The sequence below is a fragment of the Heteronotia binoei genome, chromosome 5, assembly GCF_032191835.1.
Source record: "Heteronotia binoei isolate CCM8104 ecotype False Entrance Well chromosome 5, APGP_CSIRO_Hbin_v1, whole genome shotgun sequence".
Classification (NCBI taxonomy): domain Eukaryota; kingdom Metazoa; phylum Chordata; class Lepidosauria; order Squamata; family Gekkonidae; genus Heteronotia; species Heteronotia binoei.
Genome location: NC_083227.1, coordinates 85,926,008 through 85,941,996, shown reverse-complemented (window position 1 = coordinate 85,941,996; position 15,989 = coordinate 85,926,008). Strand labels below are relative to the sequence as shown.

General features: G+C 39.8%; 1 protein-coding gene across 4 annotated transcripts in view; it reads right to left on the bottom strand.

Moving 5' to 3' along the window:
• The window catches only part of ARHGEF3 (Rho guanine nucleotide exchange factor 3), a 185,426-nt gene that overhangs the window by 111,051 nt on the left and 58,386 nt on the right, over nucleotides 1–15,989 (bottom strand). For all 4 annotated transcript variants that reach the window (XM_060239737.1, XM_060239738.1, XM_060239740.1 and 1 more), the window contains one exon: nucleotides 15,153–15,215. In XM_060239737.1, coding sequence (XP_060095720.1) covers nucleotides 15,153–15,215 — 63 coding nt within the window. The remainder of the gene's footprint in view (nucleotides 1–15,152; nucleotides 15,216–15,989) is intronic.

The following is a 15,989-nucleotide window of genomic DNA, read 5'->3' as shown; positions in this document are numbered from 1 at the left end:
AGTTTCCAGAATTCTGTCCGCAACTGGGGAGTTTGGAGCTTCTCTATGACTGGAGGAATATCAGAAATCTTACTTTGATTGGAAGAAATCAGAATCCTGGAAGCTATTTGTTAGTTTGAATCATTGCAAAGTTAAAGCAGAAGATAGTAAAAAATGATCATAAAGAAGGAAGGAATACTATTTTACACAAAGAGTGAATAAAATGTGGAATTTGCTGCCTAGTGATGTCCACAAGGATAAGCAGCTTTAAAAGGGGATTAGATAGATTAATGGATGATAAATCTATCAATGGCTACTAGCCATGGTGTAACCTACATTTTTCTATTAAACTAAGCCTCTGAATCTAAGAGCCAGGAGACAAGGCAACAGCAGGAGAAGGCCTCAGCCTCCATGCCCTGCTGTTAGCCATCCAGAGGAACTGGTGTGAGATAGTATTTGGACTAGATGAACCATTGGTCTAATCCAGCAGGGTTCTTCTTATGTTCTTATGGACAATGTATGGCTTCCAAGGTTATACAACATTCATATGTCTTGGGGGGGGGGGGGGGGCGGAGTCCTGTTTCACCAACCTTTTGGAGTTCTTTAAGAGAATGAACAAACGTAGACAGTGGTAACCTAGTAAATATTATATTATATCCTTGGACTTTCAAAATATTATATCCTTGGACTTTCAAGAGGCTTTTGACAAGGTACCTCAGCAAAGAGTAGTCATGAGCTAAGAGGACAGGGAAGTAAGCAGTAGGGTCCAAGAAGGATAGATACTGGGACCAGTACTATTTAGTTGGTTCATAAATAATCTGGAACTGGGAGCGGGGAGCACTGTAGTGGCCAAATCTAAATATGACACAGAATTATTAAGGATGGTAAAACCAAGGGTGACTGTGAAGACCTTGCAAGAGGATTGCCACAAATTGGGTAAGTGGGCAACGAGGCAAATTAAGTTCAATGCAGGTGATACGTATGGAAACAAAAATCCCAACTTCAAGTATGTGTTGATGGAGTCTGAACTTGCTGAGACTGCGGGAGAACGAGACTGTAGAGTCACACTAGATAGTTCAATTAAAATTTATTCCCAGAGTGCCACAACAAAGAAAAAGGTAATTTCTGTGCTTGATATTATTAGGAAAGGGATTTAGAACAAAACAACAAACATTATAACACCCCATATATATCTATGGTGCTGTCTCAGGTGGAATACTGTGTGCATGTGTCAAAAAGGACATTGCAGAGCTTGAAAAGTACAGAAAAGATTAGGGGGTTGGAGTACCTTCCCTATGAGGACTTTTCAGTTTAGAAAAGAGACAACTGAGGGGAGGAGACATGATAGAGGCTTATAAAATTATGCAGAGTAGAGAGTTCACTTTTTTTTTTTCTCCCTATCCTCACTTACTAGAATCTGATGGCATCTAATTAAGCTAACATCCAGTAGATTCAGGATGGATAAAAGGAAATACTTCTTTACACAACAAGTGGTTAAAATGTGGGATTTGCTCTGGACAATGTAGTGATGGCCACAGATACAGGCAGCTTTAAAAGGAGATCATACAGATTCATGAAGGATAGGTCTATCAGTGGCTTCTAGGCTAGCCATGGTGACTAAAGGGAACTTCCACATTCAGAGGCACTAAACTTCTGAATCCCAGTGTCAGGAGGCTATATTGGAGGACATCAGCCTCTATGCCCTGTTCTTGGCCCTTCAGAGGAACTGGTTGGCCACTGTGTGAGATAGGATGCTGGATTAGATGAACCAATGGTCTGGGCTCTTCTTATGTTCCTAACTGATACAGCCAAAAAGAATATATAACCTCTGCTCCTAACACATGGACATTTCCAACTCCCTCTCTTATCATGGTATGTAATTGTCTCCCATTGTCCTATATCAGCTAAATCCCTTTTCAAACATTCTCTGCCCCTTTTCAAACATTCTCTGTTGACGCGCCTGTGCTTAGTGAGGGTGGTCTTTAGTGACGCAAAGAATGAAGGCTTGCACACAGCAGTGATAAAACCACTATATACAATTTATTTACACCTCCACTCTCCAAACCGACAGAATGCTTCGCTGCAACTCCACCATACATATCCCACACACAGTAAAGTGTCTTTGTACATTTATACACAAGGTCCACCCAGGTAACCAATCAGCTTGCTGCTGAGTCATGTTGACATTGTCCAGGCTGATGCAATCTGGCAACCAGCCACCTTCTGTCACTTAGATGATCTACCTGGCAGTTCTGTTACTTTCACTTTCCCAGCATGTGCATAGAAACTGCTTGGCTTTGAATACAATGACAATTCTAACCCTGCTTCATATACACTCCCTGACACTTCTTCTCCCAGCCATACCTGACAGATACAAGGTAGAATTTAAAGGTGAACAGAAATAATAATGCTATTATTATAATTAATAGTAATACATCATCTCTATCAGTCATGTGAGAGAACAAGAGACAGGGAAGAACAGGGCTTGCGGTAGAAGCAAGATCTATGAGATTCTAGAGCAGAAGTTCCCAACATGGTGCCCATGACTGCCACGTTATCACCAGCATATTTCCTGGTGTCTGCCAAGAGTTTTTAGAAAGCTGGAGGGGCCTAGCAAGGTCATTGGAGATTTGATTGACAGTGCAGATTTTTAAACAAGTCTCAGCACAAAGATCTACATTTTGTGACTAAAGGTAAACTGGTAACCATTTTATGGATGGCTCTGCCTTCTGTGGCAGGACCCACCAAGCCATGTCAGAATTCCAGAGGTACCAGCAGGCTCAGAAAGGCTGGGGACTCCTGCTCTAGAGTAAGTACTATGCAGCTCAGGGGCCATGGAATAAAAGAAGAAGCAGTCAGTGTCTGGACAAGAAACTTGGAAAGGGGGAGAAGGAAGAAAGAAACTAGAATAAATGGCAGAAATGGAGGGTGTAGTAGAGAGAAGTGTCAGAGTGGGAGTCTCTGTTTATTTATAACTTGCCTTTCTCCCTAGGCAATGCCCAAAGCAGCATACATGGTTCCCCTCCATTTTATCCTCACAACAACCCTGTGAGGTAGGTTAGGCTGAGTGTGTGTGACTAGCCCAAGGTAATCCAACAAGTTTCTATGGAATAGTGGTGATTCAAACTTGGACTTTCCAAAATCTAGTCCAAAACTCTACTATACTACACGGGCTCGAAGTATAAACAGTAAGCTTATATGGGAGAGCAAATCAAAGAAGCACTCAAGATGAAAACTGGAAAGAGGAATTAGTAAAAGAGAAAGAAAAGGGATGGACTACTTAACCTTATGTAGCTTTCCCTGTGGTTCTTAAAATAAGAAGCCTTTGTCACCCTGCTTAATCAGGCAGTATTAGTGTCTACTGTATACTACTTGCTATTTTCCTATACAACAACTTCATTTTTAAAAATTCTGGCTAATGATTTCAAAGATCTTCAAACAGGTGTCAATCATGACTTTCAAATGGTTCTGACTTTGAAGTGCTGCTGATCTTCTGTTTGTTCCTGGATTAAAAGAAGTGAATCAGCCAGGCACAGCCCTACTTTTGTTTTGATTATTTTAATTGAAGTCTCAGCTGCAGAAACATGCATACTTTAACATCAGCTTGTCCCTCTTTCTGCACATACAAAAAATTCTATTGTACTAATGGTAAATATGAAGCCTTAACTCTCTGGACCCAACTTATGCTTCCTGAAGCTACACAGCAGCTGCAGGAAATGCCAATCTTTAAAAAATCCAAACAGGCACAGAACAGCACCACATGGAGTTATCCCAAGTTATTTTTCCATAAGAAAACTGCACTGAGGTGGGCTTTACTTTCACAATTTTGCTGCTTTACCTACACAGATACTCTAGTAGAACAACATCAGAGAAATAATCTGCCCCCCCCCCTTGCTGGGCTCTTTTTTTTTTTTAGAAGCCATTCCTCATAGCTGCTGTGTGGATTTGGGGACTACAAATTGTTTCCAGAGAGTTAGGATAAGGGAGCCCTTCTTCCCCCACAGCACCACTCCTAGTCCATTTGAATTCTCTCTCTCTAAGACATTTTCTGCAGCTGCTGTGTAGTGATGGGAAACATGTGCTGTGACCAGGAAACCCTTCTGTTCACTCTTAAAAATGCATCAGTTAATAATAGCAAAACCACAGGTAATAATATCAAAGCAGTATGTGGTTGTTCATAGGATGGATTAGCTATACTACCTTTGTAATAAACTCTGAATTCAAACTTTGCTCGCCTCCAATACATTATAAGTATTAGATTTAATGCATTGAGAATATAGTATAGACTCCACAAAGTATATACCAATACCCATTAGTTAAAAAAAGAATAGTAGCCAGGGCTTTCCCTGAACTCACCATTGTTTCCACAGGGTTTTTAATAGAAAAGGCCTGGCAATGACTCATTTGCATATTAGGCCACACCCCCTGACACCAAGATAGCCGGAACTACATTCCTGTGCATTCCTGCTCAAAAAAAGTCCTGATAGCAGCAATGTATTTTTATCTCCAATTCAGTGAAAGTTAATGAAAGGAATCCCATCTGATCTTTCTGTGATAAGTTTGCTAGAACTTATCAAGTTTTATTAACTTTTCTTTGGTCTCAGGTACTGTTACCAGTATCAACTCGTGTACACACATACACCACCCCAAGTTCAAATTGAAGCCCTAAAGCTATCAAAATCCATTTAGAATATAAGTTCTGAACCAGCATATAAGAACATAAGAAAAGTCATGTTGGATCAGGCCAGTGGCCCATCCAGTCCAACACTCTGTATCACAGTGGCCAAGATATATATATACATACACACACACACACACACTGTGGCTAATAGCCACTGATGGACCTCTGCTCCATATTTTTATACAATCCCCTCTTAAAGCTGGCTATGCTTGTAGCCGCCGCCACCTCCTGTGGCAGTGAATTCCACATGTTAATCACCCTTTGGGTGAAGAAGTACCTCCTTTTATCCATTTTAACCTGACTGCTCAGTAATTTCATTGAATGCCCACGAGTTCTTGTATTGTGAGAAAGGGAGAAAAGGACTTCTTTCTCTACTTTCTCCATCCCATGCATAATCTTGTAAACGTCTATCATGTCACCCCACAGTCGATGTTTCTCCAAGCTAAAGAGCCCCAAGCGTTTTAACCTTTCTTCATAGGGAAAGTGTTCCAAACCTTTAATCATTAAAGTTGCCCTTTTCTGGACTTTTTCCAATGCTATATCCTTTTTAAGGTGCGGTGACCAGAATTGCATACAATATTCCAAATGAGATCGCACCATCAATTTATACAGGGACATTATGATACTGGCTGATTTGTTTTCAGTTCCCTTCCTAATAATTCCCAGCATGGCGTTGGCCTTTTTTATTGCAATCACACACTGTCTTGACATTTTCAGTGAGTTATCTACCACGACCCCAAGATCTTTCTCTTGGTCAGTCTCTGCCAGTTCACACCCCATCAACTTGTATTTGTAGCTGGGATTCTTGGCCCCAATGTGCATTACTTTGCACTTGACCACATTGAACCTCATCTGCCACATTGACGCCTACTCACCCAGCCTCAACAGGTCCCTTTGGAGTGCCTCACAATCCTCTCTGGTTCTCACCACCCTGAACAATTTAGTGTAATCTGCAAACTTGGCCACTTCACTGCTTACTCCCAACTCCAAATCATTTATGAACAAGTTAAAGAGCATGGCACCCAGTACTGAGCCCTGCGGCATCCCACTGCTTACCGTCTTCCACTATGAAGACTGCCCATTTATACTCACTCTCTGCTTCCTATTCATTAGCCAGTTTTTGATCCGCAAGAGGACCTGTCCTTTTACTCCATGACTCTCGAGCTTACGAAGGAGCCTTTGATGAGGAACTTTATCAAAAGCTTTCTGGAAGTCAAGGTAAACAACATCTATTGGGTCTCCTTTGTCCACATGCTTGTTCACCCCCTCAAAGAACTGTAACAGGTTAGTGAGGCAAGATCTTCCCTTACAGAACCCATGCTGAGTCTTCCTCAATAACTTGTGCTCATCAATGTGATTGCTCATTCTGTCCTTGATAATGGTTTCTACCAACTTTCCCGGTATTGAAGTCAGACTGACTGGCCTGGAATTTCCCAGATCTCCTCTGGAACCCTTTTTAAAGATGAGGGTGATATTTGCTACCTTCCAGTCCTCGGGAACGGAGGCAGATTTCAATGAAAGATTACATATTTTTGTCAGGAAATCTACAAGTTCAACTTTGAGTTCTTTCAGAACTCTTGGATGTATGCCATCAGGACCTGGTGACTTATTAGTTTTTAATTCATCAATCAGTTGTAGGACCTCCTCTCTTGTCACCTCAATCTGGCTCAGGTCTTTCAACACCCCTCAAAGTGGAAGAGCGCAAAACCAAAACTAAGGCTGAAGGGGGTCCTTTAATACTAAACATCATATGTTTTTTTCTGCTAGTGGAGGAAACCAGGTTTCCAGGGTACATGGAGCTACGCCATGGGAGATGCTGATGAGGCAGAAATAGGTGAATTAACCGGACAGATCTGTATTGCAAGGGACACTACTGATGGGAATGGAATGGAATTATATGTCCTGCTCTGGATGTGGGGAGATCCCATGAGCCACAAAAAGTCCAACCATTTATCAGAGTCACTTGTCTGTCTCATCATTAAATGGCATTTTATTGAATATCTAACAAGATTCACTGTTCTAACCCAAGATGGAGTATACTGCATCTCTTGGAGCTCAGGACCTAGGGGACTCTGGGGAGTGATAGTTTCATGCAGGGGGACTGGGGTACCATTATGGCATAGAAAATGTATATATTTGTATTCTTTTAAAAAAAATTACATTAAAATTTTATGTAATGTAAACAATTTAATACAACACTAATATGATTCAATCCAAAACATTAAACATTCACTGATAACTGGAGGAGAGAAATATACAGTATAAATATATCTACTACAAACATACGTAAAAGTATAATTCGAAAGTACAATTCAAAGTATAGTTATTACATTTATGTTGATGAATCTTTCATATCAGTGTTAAGAAGGAGTAGACTGTTGAAACAGAGACATGTAGGTCATTTTCTTTAGCTGCATATTCTAAAAAAGGGAACCAAATTTCAAGGGTTGTAGGTTGGTAAAGTAGATTATTTGTATTCAGAACTTTTTAGGGACCAGCCCCATAGCCTGAAAATGTTGGGTGGAGGGGCCCCGAGAGATTAAAACATTGTTGGGGGGCCCACGGGGCTTAGCTGCTTCTTCCCTTCAGCAGCCAGCCCTCCTGGCCACAGTCCCAAAAAAGATTGCCAGTAGGAACTCACTGGAGTAGGGATCTGACTGAACACCCAAAAAAAGAAAAAAAGGGGGAGGGGGAGTTCCTGTTGTGTGCTTAACACCTTAATAAATAAAAAATGGGGTGGGACTGGGGTTATGTTACAATGTGTCTTCTCTCCTGTGGACTGTTCATTTCTGATTGGGCTCCAGGCTCTCTATCGCTCTCTCTCTCTTGCTGTTCCTCTCTCACAGTTGCTCTCTCTCTCTTCCCCTTGCTGTTGTGTGCTCTCTCTCTGCCGCTCTTTCGCTCTCTCCCTTGCTGTCTCTCTCTCTCTCTGCTGCTCTCTCACTGTCCCCCTTGCAGTTGATTTCTCTCTTTCTCTCACTCTGTCACTCTCTCACTGCCGCTCTCTCACTGTTTCTCTCTCTCTCTTGTGTGCGGTCTCTCTCCCTTTCTTTTTCTCAGGTCCAGCAGAGGAGCCCTACAAAGGGAAGGGGTTAAATAGAGTGGTCTGCCCCCTATAGCTACAGGCCTGTTAGGGAGACAGGATATCTAGTCAAAAGTATAGACTGTAAATTTCTACCCTCCTGATTTGCCTTACAGAACAGTTATGAATAAATAATCATGATCAAACATATCAAATTCACTGTGAGTTTCACTATGCCTCAAAGTTCTACAGAGAAAAAAAATGAATGTATTCTTCTCTATCTACTACAAAGTCAACAGTGCAACACAGCTGGCCATAAATTTAAAAGAAGGTTTGCTTATATGTTCAGAATCAAGTTTACTGTCTCTCTGTTCTTCATTCTGTTCTGGAGCCTCAAATGCAGAGGTTGCGACATTTATTTGAAAGAACATATGGTTTTGTAGTTTCAACACTATCAGAAAAAGAGACAGCATGTTATATTCTTTTCATCTTCCAAGACTATCTACATCATATTCAAACTAGGGGGTCACCATTTGCAGATGCATATCCCATTCTATTAACTTCCAATAAGACTCACACAACAAGTTTAAAGTTCTTCTTCTCTCTCTACAACACACCCTAAAATCAATTGTTTTTTTTTAAATGTTGATATTAATACTATCTTTATTGCTCAGAAAGGCCATGAGCAACACGTGAATGCATCCTGTGAAAGACTGACAGGAAACTCTCTCTTCATGACAGACTATTATGAAAAACAGACTGTCTGGCACTGCTACAACACATTATATGTGACAATTCTATTTTTATACATGAAGTGTAGACAGATATATATGCTAACTGGAAATGGATTCACCCATCTGCAACACTGAATCATTCAAATGCATGAAGAAAGCTTTAAGGAGTTTAATGATCTCTCACCTTCATCACTAAAAGTGACTTGTTTACCAGTAATAAACCTAGTCAGTATCCTGATTTAATTTCTTTCTGACATTGAGTACTGTGATGTAACAAATATTGTACTGGCCCACTAGTTTTTACCTCTGAGAATGTCAAAACTCCAAATATATGCATAAAAATTTTGAGATAAACTGGTCAAATGTTGAACAAGCAGTCCTAATGTTTAATAGTTAGAGGAAGATACAAAGTAAAAAAACAGTAGCTAGTAAATAAACTGTCTACAGTCTTATTAGCCACTGTTATACTATACAACATTATTATACAACAGCTTTAAACCTAAAATAATTCTTGAATAAAATGCAAACACCGATTATTAAATTTTAGCAACACACTATGTTTTCTAATAGGATAGTTCTAATCCAGGTTTTACGTATATTTTAGCACGCAATCTTTTTCCAGTTGCTTTTCCCACGAAAGCTTGCTGATTAATTACCTGAAATCTAAGATCTTTGTTTTAACCAAGACCAGGAAATGGAACCTGCTCCAATGGTCAATCAACATGCCCAATATCAAGCAGGTTAAGACTTCCTATTTGAGGATCCTGTTCTCAACATTTTTATCTTGGAACCCCCCCACACACACTTAGAACAGCGTTCAACAAAGCAAAACTATGTGCAAACGTTTGCCACAATAAAGGGGGGGGGGAGTATATTCCGAGAGCTATGAAAGCCTTCAACTTGAAAGTGGTCCCCCTTGTTCTTTATGGCTCAGGTATTTTGACCAAAGCTATTTCTGATAATATTAATCAACCTCTGGCCCAGTTTTAAAGAAAAATATTGAATGTCCCCTGTTCTATATCTAATGTTCTATTGCAGACAGAATTTGGACGAATATTCCTGGAAGCAAGAGCATGGCTCTGTGCCTTCAAACTGAGACTGATTCCTCACCAGCAGTTGCTCCACCACTGGGTTTCTGCTTTCTCTGGCTCAAACAATCGATTCCCCACTAGTTGCTGCGTGGGCACAATTTGACCCATGGCTTCCTCCAATTTCCTTTGCAGCTTCCTGGTCTTGTTTTTATTTAGAGATCAGAAAGCCACAAGGGAAATTGAAGGGACCTGCAGATCAGCAACTGGTGGGGAATTGATTGCTTGAGCCAGGGGAAGCAGAAGCCTGGAAGCTGAGCAACAGCTAGTGATGAATCAGTCTGAGACTCAAATTGCTCTGTGCTGAAGATGGCTTGCTAGCCTCTCTGAAATGGAAGAGATGTGGATGAAATCTATTTGGATGAAAGCCCTACATGAGAAATTAACAATAGTTGGAATGTAGGCTAATCATATTTCTGATATGGGCAAATTCAAAGCATTTTCTTTAATTAAAAAAAAAACCATGTCCTAGAAACGGATTACAGCAGTTTTATCTTAAGAGCTCGCCCTGTCTTTTGGTCTTTTCCCCACAAAATCTTTACTCCCCCCCCACACACACTTTTATGCACTATATTGCTATCCTACAATATTGCAGAGTTTTCTTATTTGTAAGATTGAATATTATACTCTCAATTGTTCTACAGGGAAGATTTCTGAATAGGCCTTATTCAGAATCTGCCCTTGTGGTCTTAATAGGATTGATACATCTTTTCATGTTTTGCTTGAATGCAGGTTTTTGAAAATATAAGGGATTATTATATTAACTAACTGATCAATCATCCCCTTACATCCCGGAAATTCTGTCTCCTTTGCTTAGTGATAAGGATCCTAAAATCATGCTGGCAATAGCAAAATTCATTTGTCCTTTTAGTCCTTGTGTCCAAAAAAATTAGAAACAGCAAATCTTCTGCTGCTCAAGATTTATTAATCAATGATCTTCTAAGGGGATAAAAGGATAAAAGAAACCCCTGTGTTTACAATAAAATAGACAACTATCTAAGTCAACTTTATCCTACTAAGGCAAATGAGGCCAAATTGTTTCAGCTTAACAAGTCTATGAATCCTTGACATCAACATTTTCCAGCATCAGGAGGGAAGCATCCAAAGCCATCTTCAATAAACTAAAATTAAATTTAAAAAAATAATAAAAGCTCTGAACACTACTGAAGAAATAATACAAAGAATACTCAAAGTATAGTTGCATTGCACCTACTAGTCTATGAGCTCAGACAGATAATTAAAATGAATTTTCCAATGATAATGGTTTCCAGAAGTAAAGTGGTAGACAGCAATGATCCTACCACCTCACAGCTGGAAATAAACAGCTTCTTGCTCATGGTTTTTATCAACACTGAAATGAAAGGATTTAGGGTTTTTTACACATTACTATGGTAGCCAGCTCAAGGTTGACTCAGCTTTCCATCCTTCTGAGGTGGGTAAAATGAGTACCCAGCTTGCTGAGGATAAAGTGTAGATGACTGGGGAAGGCAATGGCAAACCACCCCGTAAAAAATCTACCAAGAAAACATCATGATGTGACACTCCATTAGTTGGTAATGACTCCATGGTTGCATAAGGGACTACTTTTACCTTTTTATGTCAATAATATTGCTTCTCTTCTGAAATGTATCTTCTACATTCATACACAAGGATATATGGAAAAGGAATGGGGTGATTTTTTTACAACTAGATTGTACGGTCATAATGACAGGGCCTGGAATTTCATTTATTTTAAAATGTTGAGTTTATATTGCCTATTTATTTCACATTGTTCACTTATTTATTTATTGTATGGAAACGGTGTTAACTACAATTACAGTTCTTGCTCACCTCTACATGGTGCACCCTGGATAACCCTGAAGAGCTAGAAAAATCATAGGATCTCCTGGCTATACTACGCACATGTTAACAACATTGTTAACTACAATCTTCCTGATTCTCCCTTCACTCTCAAAATTTAAATTCTGCAATTACAGTAACTAATTTCACATTAAATATAATATCTGCCTCACATGTTTAATTTTTTTCTAGGCCTGCCATTCTCTCAAACACAGTTTAGACAAAGGCAACCAGGCCTCATATTAGGGCAATAGGCCTTCTGTAAGCATCCCTTGTTGCCTATCACCACTCTGAGCAGTACCTGGATAAATCTGAAAAAACAAGATCATAGGCATTTTATGCCCCCCTCCCCCATGTCACTTTCAGGGGAAACCAGAAGTGATGTAGGTGAGTTCTAAGAATTAGTTTAGCATATAGTTTCCAGCAACTCCTAGACCTATGTTATATCCTCTGAGTTTCCCTCCAAAATGACACCGCAGCACACAAACCACCACACACACCCCATGTTCCTGCCTCTGAAGCATCCACAACTGTAACCCTAGCCAGGGCTTTTTTTGTAACAGGAACTTCTTTGCATATTAAGCCACACACCGTGATGTAGCCAATCCTCCAAGAGCTTACAGGGCTCTTAGTACAGGGCCTATTGTAAGCTCCAGGAGAACTGGCTACATCAGGGGTGTGTGGCCTAATATGCAAAGGAGTTCCTGCTACAAAAAAAGCCCTGACCCTAGTTAAGACCCAAGGTAGCTAACATAAAAATAATGATAATAAATATGTATTAAAACAAGATTGATACAAGATGATATATACAAAAAAAATCAGCTAAGTATTTTAGACACAGAAAATAATACTTAATTAAAAAATAATAATAATCCAAAGAGCTCTTGAATAGTTTAGCATTTAGCCTTGCTAAAAGGTAAACAAGGTACAGCTTTTCTTGTGTTCTTGGAGGAGTAAGACAGCAACTGAGAAGGTCCTAGACTGGGCAATGGTTGATTGAATCTAAGCCATAGAGGTAGGTTTGCCAGCCCCCTCCAGGCTCCTCCCCACCACCAGCCAGCTGGCTGGCAAGGGAATCACCACCTACAAATGCTCCAAAATGTGGTGCAATTATGTTACCTGGAAATGAGGTCATCATGCCATCACACGTTGAAGCTCTAGATTTTAGGAAAACTATGGTAAATCTAGGCTCAAACCATAGTGTTTCACCCAAAAACTAGAGTATTGCTGCACAATGTTGGTGGCATGATGACATCACTTCCAGGTGACATCACTATGCTACATGCACAAAGTGCATGGGGCAGAAGCTCTCGGAAGGCCTGAGGATCCCACCCCCCTGCTAGGAAGCAGGCAGGACCTGGCAACCCTACATGGAAACCTGCTGGGGAGGAGCAGAGCTGCTACACAAGAGCATGCTAGGACAGACAGTATGTGGGTCCCATGGGGGAAAAAATAACTTTAGCACAAGTACTTTTAATTGGATCCAGAAACAAACAGGCAGCCATATTACATAGGTGCAATACACTCCTATTCACTAGCACCAGACAACAAATGGGATTGCTGTGTTTTGTAACACCTGAAGATTCGTGGCTACTTCAAGGACAACCCCAAGTATAGTACATTATAATGATAAAGGCTTGAACTTACTGTAGCAGGCCAGATATGCTACCTAGAGAAAATGAGCAAGCTTCCAATCAAAAAAAGCTGGGGGGAGGGTTTGAATTTCATTGCTATATTCACCATTGGGGTGTGTGTGTGTATGTATGTGTATATGGGTATATATCTGTGTGTGTGTGTGTACATACACAAACACACACACACACCAATGGTGAATATAGCAACGAAATTCAAACCCTCTCCCAACATGCCCAATTCCTTAAATAAGACACATTTTCAGAACCCTTAAAGGGACCATATATAAAGGTTCTGAAAATGTGTCTTATTTAAGGAATTGGGCTTGTTGTGTGTAATAAGAGGGCGCTGGCTCTATACTGAAAGGCAATTCAGTCAGTGAATGAAAGTATCAACAATCTTTGTCCTCTGAGTTAAATTATTTTCTTATTTGGGTAAGACACTGTCATATTTACATTCCTGGTATATCAATTTAGACTAATTTGTAGCCATTTGGGCTATTCTGTAGCTACTATTGCTTTTGTTTTCACAGCTTTTTCCAGAGTTAGAGTTTGACAATTCAAACTTTTGTTCCAGATGTAGCTTGAAGGTCTGATAAATGCTGTACAAGGATATTGTCCATTGACAAAGTATGTAACAATGAAACAAGAAGCTTCACCATGGAACCTCATTTGGACTTTGGACTTGGCTTTGGGGACCTATTGGATACACACAGTAGCCCAGACTGGACAATCATCTTCTTCTTCCACATTGCCTCTACTTTCCTGAAAAATTGTAGCAAAATACTCATATCAAGAGTCAGTAGTGATTATACTGTTGACTGGGCCATTTCTTCCCATTGAGCTACCGTATCAAAGACAGTAGACAGATCTAAGCACCACCACCATGGGGTGTGATGGAAGAGAGCAAGAGCTAAAAGGTTTTGTTTTTGTGAGAATGTATAACAGTTAAGAAGACACAAAATCTTGTTTATAGTATTTAGTTTTGCAGATTTCAGGACAAACTCCGACCTCACACCAAGAGTTAAAAACTCAACATTGGAAAGTTTCTGGAGATTTGGGGATGCAGCCGGGGGAGGGGGGGGCTCAGCAAGGTACGGTGCCACACAGTGCAGACATTTTATGCAGAACAGAACCCTGTAATCTGGAGGTCAGTTGTAATTAAGAGAGACCTCTAGGCCCTCCCTACTGCGGTCATCACAGATTGGTTGTGACTTGATGGCACTTTCCATCACCCATGTTTTTAAAAATACAACCCCATATTCTCAAGTATGATATGGAGGTATCCTTCACCTCTCTCTTGTCTTGGGAATTAAGATGGAATGACTTTGTCCCCTTTGAGAACCAAGGAAACTGGTAGCAGCTCTCCAGAATCTTATATCAGCTACTGAAGAGAAGAGAGAGAGATAACAGATAATAACATGCCCTTCACTTGGAGTCTCAGATTGGTTTACAATCTCCCTTCCCTTCCCCTCCCTACAACAGACACCCTGTGAGGTACGTGCGGCTGAGAGAGCTCTCACAGAAGCTTCCCTTTCAAGTCTTATCCAGCATTATCACTGCTGAACTCAATGGGAATCAATCAACTCTTTAAAATAAAAAGATTTAACAAGCAGATATTGGCCCACTATAACTACTGTGTACATAATCTTCTGGAATTAATGTCAGTAATCAATTTTTGAATTCTTTTCCTTTAATCACACAGCGAGATAAAGTGATTTAGAAACACCCACTTGAAAGTATATATATTTTAAGTACCTGTTTTTAGCCACTAGATCAGAAACTTGAAACTCTCATGCTGAATTAGGCCAACAAAGATGCTCAGTGCCACCAGTCTAACTCTTCGTTAGAGAAAAATCCAAGGAGGCCCAGGAAAGTGTTTCTGCATTGCTTAATGCCTTTGGCTTCATGCAGAGTTTTAGGCCTGATATATATATATATCTGTCAACAGAAGCTCATGTAATAATGGCTCTATTCTGCTCACGCCACCTTCCTTTACATAAAACAAGCTTTACAAGTAGAACATTTTCAGTCAATATGTCAGCAATATTTCATCATAAACAACACAAGGTATTTTATGCCAGGCATAAGAAGTTTGACATTGAAATGCTCAGCATTTCCAATTTTAGCAACACAACTGGTTATGCATTTTGTTTCAACAATGGAATGATTACTCACACTTGAATCAAAGCTGCAAACACTGATTGAATCTTCATCCTGGGCATTTTGCTTGCGTTTTTTCTGTAACACAGAAAACAAACACTTTAGCAGAAGACAGTAAAACAAAATAATAGAACACTATAGTTTATTTTCTTCAATGTCGGTAAAGAAGCAACCCTTTGTAACCCATTGGCCATTCTCTTTATAGACAAGTTTTAGATTTATTTTATGACAGAAGGAGCTTATTTAAAAAAAGGAACTTAGCAACTTAGATTTTCAGACATTGAAAGCTCAGTGCAAGTTATTAGTTGTGACTTATAATGGAGCCTTCTTAGTAACAAATTGTAATTTCAGAACTAACTACATAGCGTTTTAAATGGACACATACATTTTATTACAAACAATCTATTTTCAAAACATTTTTCTGGTTACTTTACAGTGAAGAAGAAACACAGTGTCCAGTTGCAGAAGATCTTGCACAACCAAAAACACAAGCAGTTACCATGGTCCTTTGTGTTTCCACTTGTGTAAAAGCTCTAAACCAAATCTCAAGTTTGAACAACATTAGAAGAATATTTAAATGCCCCTCAAAATGAAAAGGTTACAATTTTTGACAAGAATTAAGTTCTAAATTGTTTTTCATCAAAGAAAAAAATTCAATGATTGAGGCAGAGCTTTTTTTGAAGAAAAAGCCCAGCAAGAACTCATTTGCATATTAGACTATACCCCCTGATGTCACCATTGTTTTGCACAAGGCTTTTCTGTAGAAAAACTCCAGCAGGAACTCATTTGCATATTAGGCCACAGTCCCTGACACCAAGCCAGATGTAACTGTGTTCCTGGGCATTCCTGCTT